Source organism: Vigna unguiculata, chromosome 3 (assembly GCF_004118075.2).
Source record: "Vigna unguiculata cultivar IT97K-499-35 chromosome 3, ASM411807v1, whole genome shotgun sequence".
Taxonomy (NCBI): Eukaryota; Viridiplantae; Streptophyta; class Magnoliopsida; order Fabales; family Fabaceae; genus Vigna; species Vigna unguiculata.
This window is the reverse complement of record NC_040281.1, coordinates 39,339,798-39,353,913: the sequence shown is the minus strand read 5'-3', so window position 1 is coordinate 39,353,913 and position 14,116 is coordinate 39,339,798. Positions and strand designations below refer to the sequence as shown.

Sequence of the window (14,116 nt, the reverse complement as noted above, 5' to 3'; positions counted from 1 at the left end):
AAATGAAGGGATGCAGAGCGAATGCTCGTGGCAACTACTGGTGTGCTTGGTTCGTTGAGGGTTTGGGTAGGGGAGGAATGCGAAGTGCGGTGAATACGCAAGAGAAATGGCTCGCGACTAAAGCGAAAGCGAAAACCCTATTCGACATTGTGTCGGAGTTGTCAGAGTCATCGAAGTTGTTCGACAAAGCATGCGTTGTTGGTCCCCAATTTGTGGCGAAGGAAGTCGTGAGGAAGTCCACTTGTACCAACGAATTCTGCAACCTTTGGCGAGGAAGTCGACAGCCACAACGGTGCGGTGGTCTTGGTTGATGGTGAGGTCTTGTGGAAAGGTGGAGATTTGGAAATGTGGAGACGTTGTTGGGTCACAATCGGAGTGCGAAGGAAGTCACGACAAAATCATGTGGAAACGTTGAGATCTCTGGCGGCGACACATTGTAGAAAAGGTGAGGTATCGTGGAAACGACTAGGTGTTAGCTTCAATGGAAACGTTGAGGTGTTGGCATCCAGAGCGTGGGCGAGGTTGAGTGAGAGGATTTTGTAGGATTTTGTTTGGTCTCTTCTAGACAGTATATTAAAATTCAATTTTTATCATTTAATAAAAAAAATAATTAGATGAAAGGAGAATAAAAAACAATATTCTAGAGGGAAAGATAGCGCCACGGAAAAAGATGGTCGCGAAGAGAAATGTATAATAGAATACAATGGCATGTGTAAGTGCCATATTTTGCATTCAAAATACAAAAGTTATAAAACTGTTGTATTATGAAACAAATTATGACAGTTTTTTATAAATGCCATATTTATTTCATCTTTTTGTAGTGCAAGTATTTAATGAGAGAGAGATTTGTCAAGTGAGTCACCAATTTATTAAACTCACATTGACTTCATTAAGAAAAAGAAAAAGAGGTGTTTTTTTTATAAACTACCATAATGCTAAAAGAATACAACTCTTTGCATCACGACTCCAGAGATAGATAAAAACACAAAAATTTGTTAAGTCTTCTTACAAACAAAATTATAACTAAATCATATTTTACTTATTTCAACAAACAAAGATTTATTTTTAAAATATACATTTATATTATAGTAAACACTGTATATACTAAACAATTCTTCATTTTTCTTTATAAGTTAAATATTCAAAATTAAAATAATTTCTAAATTCTACTAAAATAGCTCTTATCTTATTTATCTTTTTCTAAATCATTACTAATAACTTTTATTGAAATGTTTTTTACTTTCCTCATTATTATTACCTCAATTTTCTAAAAGGAAATTGTTCAAATCTTTATATTATACATTCATCTTTTTAAATTAATTTTATTTTTGTAACTAATCAAGGCAACTAATTAACTAAATTAAAATACATTTAAAAAAAACTTAAATATAATCCCAAATGTAACCATTATTTCATTTATATATATATATATATATATATATATTATTTTATAAAATCATAAAACATAAAAAAATTAAAAAACCCAACTAAAGATTTGGATTTCCAGAAACCAAATACCAAATTCTAACCGATTTTCAAAACAAAAATGGAGGTCAAAATTCCGGAGATCGAATTCTAACATAAAAAGTTGTTATATGCTGGTAAATAGAGAGATAATTGTGCTATCTAGTAAAAGAAAGGCTTAATTAGTCATACGTACCTATTCTCATTTGGATATTTTAGTTTGGTCCTCGCTTTTAAAAATAGTGTCAATTGCATCTCAACATTTGAAAAAGTACTTCAATTAGGTCTTTTTCAGAAAAAAAAAATTATTAACACAGTTAACAACGTGTCACGTGTCAGCCTTTACTTTTTTTAATTTTTTAAAGTTTTTTGATTTTTTTTCGCTACGTGTCAAGTTCCTGGTATGACACATGGCAATATCAGTGTCACATGACAAGATAGTGGCAAGATAGTGACATGTGTTAGTGCCACTACCAAATATCATTGTCTTGATTTCAATTTAGTTCTCATATATGTCTATTTGTTTCAATTTAGTCTCCACATATGTCTATTTGATTCGATTTAGTCCCAATTTATTTTTTCAAAATAGAGAAATATCATCTCTCTTATGAGTATAACATTTATATAAGTAATAAGTTTGGTCTCAAATTTAAGAAAGAGACAATATTACACTATTTTGAAGAAAAAAAATATGGGTATGACATTTATATAAATAATAAGTTTGGTCTCAAATTTTAAATTTAAAAAGAGACAACATTGCTCTATTTTGAAAATGACATTATAACATATTATATTTTTCTTAATTGTTAACCCATGTTTTATTATCATGACTTCTACAAGTGAATTTTAATATAAATATCAATACTTAATTTTGTAAGTCATTTTTAATAATAAATATCAATATAACATTTATATAAATAATAAATTTCATATTAAGAGAGAGACAATATTTCTCTATTTTGAAAAAAAAAATGAGACTAAATTAAATCAAAAGGATATATGTAAGGACTAAATTGAAACAAATAGACATGTATGAAGACTAAATTGAAACAAATAAACATATTTAGACACTAAATTGAAATCAAGACAATAATCTTTGGTAGTGACAATGATACATGACGGTACCTTAGCATGTGACACTAACAATGTCACATGACATCCCAGGAACCTGACACATGTGACAATTTTTTTTTAACAAAACTAAAAAAAAAAACAGAGACTAACATGTGATATGTCGTTAACAGTATTGGCATTCGTTAAGGGCATTGGCATTGGCATGTCGTTGAAACATCCAAATTAAAATGAGTATCATCCAACTAATTAAGTCTAAAAAAACAAAGAATGCCATGTAAGAAAAGAAAATCACATTTTTCTTCTTTTACTTAACATTTTTTGACGTTTGATGTAGTTATTTTAAGTTTTTAATTTTTTTTTTCGGATTTTGGTCTTATATACATATCTCCCTTAACATTTGTAATGAAATCCTTAAACTTTTATATCAATCTATTAATCGAAAATTATTAATGGAGAGTTCATTCTCTACAAATTTTACACAGCATTTTTGTTACCCAGTGAAAAGCAAACTTTCAGGTTAAACATTAATTAATTGCAATATATTTCTTTACTAATCAAATTTTAATCACCTAAAAATTTTGACATTTTTTTAAAATATAATAATATCTTTCTTATCATGTATAATATAATAAATGGATTAAATTATGCCTTTGGTTCCTATTTTTGCAGTAAAATATTGATTTGGTTTCTCTATTTTTATTATTCTCAATTTGGTCTATATTTTGATAAATTTGATGCACTAAAATCATTTCTGTTAGCAGTGCAGTAACAACATTAAATAGGGTGTCACGTGTTAATTCCTGGATTTTTTTTTTTAATTTTTTAAATTAAAATTTTGTCACGTGTCCTTCCATCATGTCACGTGATAGTAAGAGTATCACGTGTTACTATTATATCAGGTGACATTTTCTCATTCTCAATTTGGTCCCTGTATTTTTTTTCAATTTAGTCCTAATTTTTGTAAAAATAGAACAATTTTGTCCCTTTCCAATTTGAAAACAAATTTAATTTTTATATAAATGGTGCACAAATATTTCTGTCAAAATTGAAATTTCTAATAAATATTTTTAAGAAGATTAAGTTTATTTAAATTTATATTTTACATTTAATTTTATTTTAAATTGTTTTAAAGTTGTTAATAGAAAATAATGCTAATAGAAAAAACCAATAAATTATATTGATATTTTATTACATTATACTTTAATATTATTTTTTTATTTGATTTTATATTTCAAATAATTGTATATTTTAAAATGGTTAAAGTTTAATACTTTCTATGCAAATGTTTCAATTGGTTTAAAAATAAAAATTATATAAATTCAAATGTAAAATTTTAAAATAAATTTAATCAGTCTATATTACAATTGAAAACAACTAATTTGAAATTTGAAAATAATTTTAAATAAAGTTGGATTGAAAAACACAAATTTAAATAAACTTAGTTTTGTCAAAAATATATAAAAAAAATATCAAATTTAATAAAAATATGTGTATAACATTTATATAAAAATTATTTTTTTGTTCTAATTTAGAGAGGGACGAAATTGTACAATTTTTACAAAAATTAGGACTAAATTGAGACAAAAATATAAATACAAAGATCAAATTGAGAATGAAGAAATGACACATGTCATAACAGTGACATGTGACATTGTCACTGTCACATCACTCAGTCATTATCATGTGACACGACGTCAGCTTGACATGTGACAAATATTTGATTTTTTAAAAAAATTAAAAACATGAATAAAAAAAAATCAAAAAATTAGGAACTGACACGGGGCACATATTTAGTGTTATTATTGCTCACCTACAGAAAGGACTTGATTGCATCAAATTTTCCAAAATAAAGATCAAATTAAGATAAATAAAAATAGAGGGATAAAATCGATATTTTACTACAAAATGGGGACCAAAGACATAATTTAACCTAATGAATACAATTCCTTTTATATTTATTTTAGGCTTAATTATGTTTGAGTCATCGATAATTTGAAAATTTTCAATCGACACCTTAATCAATTCTTGTGATATATTGAATCATCGATATTTTAAAACTTTTCAATGTTAATGTTAATTTTGTGATGTGACAATTATCTTACACTATCACCCTCCTTCGGTGTCACCACATAATATTTTCAAAATATATTGTATTTAACGAAAAATGTTTTTAACTTTAATTAAAATTATAAATTTCAAAATAAAATAAATATAAATTATAAAATATTAAATATATAAATATATAAATATAAAATTATGAATTATAAAATTAAAAAATTATGAATTATAAAATTAAAAAATTAAAAAATATCAAAATTAAAAAATTTACAGTTTGATAATTTCATAATTTTATATTTTCATATTTTTTCACAATTTTATAATTTGATAATTTTGTAATTGTATAGTTTTATAATTATATAATTTTATATTTATATATTTTATATTTCGTAATTATGAAATTATATATTTTTATAATTTTGTATTTTGTTAATTTTATATTTTTTTATATTCTTTTATAATTTCTTAGTTTAAAATTTTATAATTACATATTTTATTTTATTTTTAAATTTTCTAATTTTGAATGTTATAATTTTAATTAAATTTAATTTTTATATTTAATTTTAATTTTAATTAAATATCGTAAATATTTGAGTAAGATCTCGTTATGACATCTTTTAACAAAATATTATGTGACGACATTCAAGAATGAAAATTTGAAAGAACTGCAAAATTATAAGGACCAATAAACTATAAAAATTTATAAAACTTTACTTTAGACTCGATTAAAAGTTCCAATTTTATTAGGGCTAAAACATAATTAAGCTTTATTTTAAATTTAACATTGGCCATTCTAAATCTTTTTGAAGAACATTTATACTATATATACGACCACTTTTGTTCTTTATCGGTAGGTATTAAATACATATAAAATATTTACAAATAATTCATCATGTTATTTAATTAACTGAATTAGATTCTTTTACCATTAAACATTTTAATAAACACAACCCCAATTAAACATACAACATATATGACACTATCTTTAAATTATAAAAATGAGTCGATGAATTTTCACATTTAAATTCTCAACACATCAATTAAATGCAATCCATTGCTTGATTTTAATAGCTAGATCAGTTCTGAAGTTAAACGACTTATAGAAAAGCGAGTATGTAATTAAAACGACGCAAAAAAGAACTTATTGAACTGGTCTCAAGACTAAGAGACCATTATTTTAGCACAGTGTTGGCTTCTTTTTCTGGGGATTTGAGGGAAACAACCAGGGGAAAGGGGATTCTTATACATTTATCAAACACTTGCAAAGGGGAAGATCATGTACATCAACATGCATGCGTCTTAAACAGTGAGAGAGTTAGAGATTTTGAAGTCCAGATCCCACAGCTCAAAGCTACCCTTAACGAAATTGTAATGTGCACCTTTCAAAGCAAGCGTTTTATTCACAACACCTTCTCTCACAAATGGATAAGTCAAAAGGTTCCCAACTGATACATTCACAGCTTCCTGCATCACAAACAATACTTCAATGTCAATAAGTTTAAGCCAAAACATTATGCCCCCAAATTAAATTTTACTTGCCTTCTCGCAGTTGGTACACAGCTCCGAAAATTCCAATGTGCCTGCTTCAGTCTTAACCTTGGACTTTGCCGGAGTGCAAATTTGGACCCAATTCTCTATGAATTCACTGACCAAACAAATGATTTACAAGGTTATTAAGGAAGTTTAGAACTCTTAATTTACTCTTTTGGAGACTGTCATGTGACTAAGGACACCACTTAGCATTTTAAAGTGTCACCAAGTTAGTTGGAAGTTCTGTAAAGTTATTATCAGAATAGATTAAAATTTTCAAATGTACTTTTTCTGATGGACATGTATTCTAGTTTGTTGTTATACATATATAAGATAAACTCATAACACAAGTACTTTGAGTACTAATGATCCTTTTGGCAAATTATTTAATCCTTGTTTAATGAGATGAAGCAATAATAGGGTATACCTTGCAGTGGTCCCATCATCTGGGATGGACATTAGGCCCTTTATACCTCCACAGCAACTGTGTCCAATGACCACAATATTCTCCACCTGTATAACACAGTCCCTTTAGAACCACCAGTTGGAAAGAAACAACCCTATTCTAGTTTTAAAGAAACACTATCTGTTCATCCATTTGGGCTCCACTACCACTATTCTATATCCATTTTCTCACTTTCTCTTTTATTTTCTTAATCATTCTGAATGGAAGGTGTGGTGGCTGGTGGGTACTGCTGTTACTATTTCACCAGAACCACCTAATTTGGAAAGGCTACACACCACAAAATAATGTATAAGAGTATGCGACTTTCAGATTCCCTAATAGTCTTCTATTATTGGTTCAAGTTTATAAAATAATGACACCCATTAAAGAAAACCAGACTTGCAAATTTTATAATAAACCATGTTCCAATATTATACAAAGCATTCATTAAATAAAGAATGTTTTACATTACAATCTTTTTCTATATGTTCCAGAGAGAAAGGAAGTGATAATTATACAACTGTTGGTGGTTGATGAATACTTGTAAGTAATTAAGTATCGTATAAACTGTCATAAGAATATATTACAGGTTGATAATATGCAAGTCTCATCAACTAGACCATATATTAATTAACACTTGATTAAGCTTATCCAACAATGTTTTCTGGACCATTTTTTCCTAACATATAACAGTTCTTTGATGTGATAGAGGGAAAACAAGATGCATGTGGCTCCCATAAATAATGAAGCAAAAGGCCATTTTCCACCACCAAAGGTTCTACTTTTCACATGCATGACCCACTAACTTATTATAGAGAAAGTGAATGGCTATTTACCTTTAAATGCAGCACTGCATATTCAATGGCCGCTCCTGTTCCTGAATACTTGGTCTGAAACAAAAAAGCAAGTCAAACTTTAAGGGTTGAAATCATTAAGGTTTATGTTTATGACATTCCTTCACTGTACATTTGAATTCCTTTGTTGTTACGTGACATAAATCAAACACTTAATAGACAAAGCAAAACCTTGTCATAAGGAGGAACCATGTTGGCTATATTTCGGACCACAAACGCTTCACCCGGTTGGAAATCCAGAATATGGGAAGGGCAAACTCTCGAGTCTGAGCAAGCAAACACCAGAAACTGCAAGTGTGGGAAATGCAACATCACAATAATAAGTAATTTACAAAACTTAATTAATGAGGCATCCAATGAGAACTTATTAATAAACTTGACTTTAAAATTTAGTGCAAAAAATAGGCTTAAAAACAATTAGGTCAAACACTTTTTTTTAAAAGAACATCATTGTCATGCGTAATAGAAGATCAATGGAAACTTTATGTTACGAATATCGAAATTCATAACTACATATATAAAAAATAATTAGATAAATGTGATTGCATCATACTAGTTGTTCACGCATGCGTACTATTGACGGCAAATTACAGAAAATAAAAACAACGTACTTCATAATTAAACTTTCTTTTTTAAGTAATTAAGTTTTAAAATTGTCTTCTCAGTTTGCTTTTTTATTCTACAAGTTTTCTTCTTCTTTTTTATTCTACACAGTTTAGTATTACGACCTTAATAAACTAAACTAAAATAAAATCTATATTGAAAATAAAGCTTGTTTTTATTCTAAACAGTTTAGGGAAAGTGTATTGACCCTACGGTCGCCGAGTGGACAATTATGAAAACCAAGTTATGGCTGAGTCAAATAACGTGGCTGACCTTAGGACTCTGGCCTTTGGCAAGTTCACCATACAATTCTGGATTCTTCCTGAAAAAATAATATTTGATTATTTAGTCAATGCAATAATAATAATAATAATAATAACATTAATATTAATATTAATATCAACAATTTGAGGAAAACCAGCCGCCAAGTAAAAGTGTATTTTCCAACTAGCTAAAATTTCAACGCAAAAATGAAATGTCTAAATTGACTAATTTACCAGCAAGGGAATTTAAGGAAAAAGAACAAAATCAACTTTTTCTAATGGAACAGGACAGCACCCTTCAATTTTGCGCTACCTCTAAGTACGTACATTTTTAAGGATAAACTACAATAATTGATCCTTTACTAAAAAAAGAAAAACAAATGCTTGAGATTCACATGATACACATATATGATAAATTTAAAAATTATTGCAACCTCAATAATTGATTTTCCAATTAGTTGCTAAATGTAATTTATTTCTCTTTCACACAAGTCAATGACTCGCAATCATTGAAACATATTTTTTTTTATTTGATTAGTTGACCATTTACAGGACAGTGTTTTTGAGCAAAATTTGTTAAATAAAATGTATCATTTTCTTCTTAAAATGAATGTAACTTAAGATTTTTCACAAAAAATTTAAAAATAAATATAAAAATGCGGTTTTCTCAAAAACTACATCATTTTTGTTACGTAATTTAAGCTTACTAAACAGTTTTACCAATAGTTCCCAAAATTCAATTAATTAAATCATTATAATTAAAAAATTAAACTTAATTAATAACATTAGATGTGTCCTCAATTTAGAAGAGTGTTTATTTAACTATTACTAACATTGACTAAATATTTGCAAACACTTAAAATACCTCAGCAAAGAAACATGCATAAATTAGCGCATAAAAAAAAAATAAAGTAACACTTATAATTTAGTTAAGGAAGAGAGTAGTATTATTCTAACATTACTTACTATAATTGCCAGATTTAATTATATCAAAGACATGTCGAAAGAAAGATGAATAGATGCTCCTCCATCATCCATGTGATATGTCGGTCATTTTATAATAACTACGGGTCAACTTCTGTAGTCACTTATCTTATCACACTTGAATTAAGGAAAAAAGAAAACCATAAAGACGAGTCTCTCGGCATCCTGAGGTTGTAACCGAGGTGGGACCCACACTGAATGAATGGATCGAAACAGAAACTTGTGCTGATAAGATAAGTGCACAAAACTAACTTAATAACCTTTCACTTCTTCATCCATAGCATCAGTACGTTCGAAGTCCCCAGAAGGGGCACAGAGGGTATTTCACAAAATTTGAACTTTTTTTTGAATATTAATTAAATCGAAATAGGAGCATGGACAAGACAATAATATAACTCACTGGAATTTCTCGTTCTTGAAGTGGTCGAACCCGGTTCGGATCCTCTCGTCCGGGTTGAACGGCTTCGACGCATCGTTCTTCAGCTCTGTCGTCAACTGATTGATTTTTGCGACGGCGACGGCACCCAGGTCAGCTTTCTCGCTGCCAAAACAGAGAAAGAAAAATCACAACTAACGCGTCAGGGCTGGGCCCACTGTGACCACCTCATCGTCCAAACAAAAATCAAACGCGTTTTGTTAACGTTTTCGCTTTGGTAACGGCGGGGAAACCGACGCCAAACGGTAGAATGATGTTTGATGTTACTTTTTTTTTTGTCGTAATCAATTGATTAAAACATAACGGAAGAAGCGGTGGCGAGAAAGAAAGAGAACTGAAACGAACACAGTTACTTAATTCACCTTATAAGCTTGGTCAACGCTGCAACGGCTTCCTCGTATGTCTGTCCGGCCATTTGTTGCTCCTGCGGCAGATCCAATTAACTGAAATCGAAACATAGAAGCTTGAGAAAATTCTTCCATTGCATGCAGATGCGAGAAATTAAATTGGTGGAAAGAGTGATTGTGAAATTAAGTGTTAATTGAATTAGAGAAAACAGTGGACATATGAATGGTGGTGAATCTGGAACAAAGAAAAAGAAGAATGGAATCGAATCGAATCTGATTGAATCTGATCTGAGTACTGCTAGAAATTACCTTTTTGTATTTGTGAGGAGAAAAGAGTGTGAAAGGTGAATCAGGATTGTGAGTTTATATAGAGGAATGATGCATGCGGTTTTGTTTGACGCGGTTGAAGGAAGCTACGAAAGGGAGCAGAACTCACGAATTGTGTGCCACCGATGCCGGCGGTCCCCACTGTATTAATAATGCACACATCAGGATTATGTTTATGTTATGCTCACAAAACTCTTAATTTTCAAACTTTTATTTAATGTTATTACTTTAAAGAATTATTGTATTTATTTTTAAAAACATTTTCAATTTAAGAATAATTTTAAATGCTAATTATGAAATTAAATATTAAATGAATATATATATATATATATATATATATGTGTGTGTGAGAGAGAGAGTTTAAAAATAATATGTTCTAGAAAAAGAAAAACGATCTTAAAAAAGAGTATACATATAAAGAAATACTTTTACACTATGTTGAGGATTTATTGTTCATGTGAGATAAGAGAAGAGGATTAACCTAAGATTATCTTGTTTCTTTGGAAGTTATAGAAGAGTTTCTTCAGCAGGATTCATTAATGCAATCTTGAGTGAGATTAGACTCCAATTTATGAAATTACAATCCCATATCTCAGTTTTCTTGCACGTGATTTATTCATTTCATATTATTATAAAAATTAATAACATAAATAAAAATTTATTATGATTATAATAACAATTTATTACTTATGAAATTATTATTAAAAATAAAATAAATTTTTTATGTAAATAAATTGTTTCTCACCTTACGTGTCAAATTTATTTTCATATCAACTATATTGTCTTATTCATTTTTTTTTTATAAATAATTCTTTTTATAATTTCAATCATTCAATAAAATTTATACAAATAATTCTAAATTATTTATATATCATTTTATATTACTTTTAATAATAGAGACATTTTAATAATATAACTTTTTATCTATCACTTTTTTTTTAATATGTCACATTTCACAAGTTTTATTTTATAGTCATTTTCAAAATCACCTCCAAAACTTTTGAAATAAACAACACTAACTTCACCTTCTAATCCTTTTTCTCTCCTTCAAATCATTTATCTCAAAAGAATACAATCAACCTAAATCTAAGTAATTTATTTAATTTTAAAATGTTAAAAGTTCAAGGTGAGTGAAAAATCCACATTAGATAAAAATGATAAAGATGATTAGTATATAGATAGAAAAATACACATACATCTATTGTCTTAAGTTTTGAGTTGAAAAATATATTATAATCTACATAGTTGTTTGTATCGAATCTTCTAATGCCTTTGTTCATAAAAACCTCACATATAATTGTTTGTAATAGAAAAAAATATAATGCAACTTTACTCCTCCTATATTATTAAGATAAGATTATTTTTATTAATTATTTTCTCTGTATTTGATTTGAAAACATTATATTACAAAATTCTCACTAAGTACTAAAGTAAATTTAATTATTTATTAAATAATTAACAGCAACGACTTCTTATTTTTTTTATTGTCATTATTTTTTTTTCAACTGTTACACGTGTCGATGAAAAAGATTGATAATTAATGTATTTTTAATTCTTTTATGCTTTGTTGTCTTTTATTTTCATTTCTAGCATTATTATGTATATTTATTAATGGGGAAGGAGGGAGAAATAAAATACGTTACATTTCATTTATAAAACATATTTCCATAACATTAATTATTTCTATAATAGAGAAACATGATACATATTATCATTAATATTAATTTAAATAAAATTAAATTAAACTAAAAGTAATTTTCTATCCTTACTCTTGCAATGAATTCCTTATATAAAAATAATTCAAAACACAACAAATAGAAAATGGTCTAATTTGGAAGCTTTGTGGCTTTATATATATTTCTTCTTCGTTAAGGAGTGCACGCTTAGAAAATTTTAAAACACACACGCAAGTTGGCATGCGTTTTTCTTTTTTGTCGTGCCACAATGATAAGTTATATAACAGTTAAAAAAATGTTAAATTTAGGACAAATTGCAATAGCGTAAAAGACAGCATGAGTGTAAGAAGAATTTTGAACTTTCCAGTAATACTTTCTAAAATTTTAAAATAAAATATAATAATAATTTTTTAGGAATATATATATATATATATATATATATATATATTCTAATTGTAATAAGTTTAAGATTTCAAAACAACTATTAAAGAAAACATTTGCCTATGCATGTACTGTGCGAAAAATTTCTATCCTCTCAAAATGTCATCTTAATGATAATTTTAATTGATTAATTAATAAGATTAAGTTCACTACGCAAGAAAACGTGTGTTCAATCTTCATAGACAGTTTCATAGTTAGATAAACGGTTTTGGTTATAACTTAAATATCTTTCAGTGCAAAATTTTGAAAAGTAATAAATATTTTGGCGACGTTTTTCTTTATTATAATTAAATTTTATTTTACGTTAGTGATGTCAAACTGATCGTTATATTTATATTTTTCTTTTCTGAAGTATATCTCTTTTTAAAACATTGCAAAAGTAAAGCTCTCTTTCCTCTATTTACCAAATTAGACACTTTTCAAAAGAAGTTTTCACATTTAAAAATGATTTTTTTTCTGAAATACTATTATTTCTAAAATTATTATTTAATTAGAGTCACCTTCATTTTATTTTGTGAAGGTAGATTTGGTTAATATTCACGATCAAGATTAAGTTATTTTTTATATTATCATAAATTTATGATCTTACTCGATTCAATACAGATTGGTAACTTAACTTATTTAAAATTATTTTGTTTTCCTAATTTTTGTTCATATTTATTATAATACAATATACTATCAAAATTAGGAATAACAGTGGATCAGGTCAAATACAGATAGTGCGAAAAAAATTATTTGTTATCCACCCTTTTACTTGTCAGATTTCCGTTTAAAAAATATCTAATTTTTTTTTTAAATTAATGAGTATCCGTAAATACCCGCATACTCGAAAATATTTATAAAACATATATATTTTATAATTATTTAAATAAAATTTTAATAATTATAAAAAAAATTAATATATATTAAATTTTAATTAAATTTAACCTGATTAAATATAAATTTGATTCATAAATACCGATTTTTTTTTATCTCTAATAAAAATAGACTAACTTGATTCATATATTTATAACAGTTAAGGATTCATGTATTTTACCATATATTTTAATAATAATATTAGTTAAAAATTAAACTGTCATATTATATATTTAGACAAACTATTTAACTATTATCAAACTACATTTTAATATTTAAAAATCAAATTATCAACTTACATACTTATAATAATAAAAAAATTATGAAAAACTTATATAAAAAATAATAAAGGATTATTGATGGTGAATTATGAGTCAATTAACCATACTCGAATTCGATTTACCCATTAATTAAGATCTAAACCTATTATGTCATGTTAACTCATAAGGAGTTGAAACCATTTTAATACTTGTAATATTTTTACGTGCACATTCTTTCTATCTTAGAATTATAACAAATACAACTTTTACATCAAGGTGACCAATCTTGAGGAACATTGTAAAGTTGAGCTCGTAACATGAGATGACCTTTGATGAAACTGAAAGGTTAGAAGTTGAGTAGTGAGTAAGAAGAGTAGTTGAAAGGATGACTAATATTGACAAAAAGTGATGACTTTGGCATGGGAGAAGAATATTGAAGGATTTTATGCATAAGTGTAGCACTGTGTAGAGAGTGCCTCAGAAAAGTTGAGAGGTAGGT

General features: G+C 27.3%; 1 protein-coding gene across 1 annotated transcript; it reads right to left on the bottom strand.

Moving 5' to 3' along the window:
* Positions 1-5,693: 5,693 nt before the first annotated feature.
* Positions 5,694-10,536, bottom strand: LOC114178846 (carbonic anhydrase 2-like). The gene is made up of 9 exons (XM_028064967.1): positions 10,368-10,536; positions 10,074-10,154; positions 9,676-9,816; positions 8,302-8,350; positions 7,597-7,713; positions 7,408-7,461; positions 6,554-6,639; positions 6,136-6,241; positions 5,694-6,060 (listed from the first exon to the last, which is right to left on the bottom strand). The coding sequence occupies exons 2-9, from the start codon at positions 10,124-10,126 to the stop codon at positions 5,896-5,898; spliced, it is 771 nt and encodes a 256-aa protein (XP_027920768.1). The 5' UTR covers positions 10,127-10,154; positions 10,368-10,536; the 3' UTR covers positions 5,694-5,895.
* Positions 10,537-14,116: the final 3,580 nt, after the last annotated feature.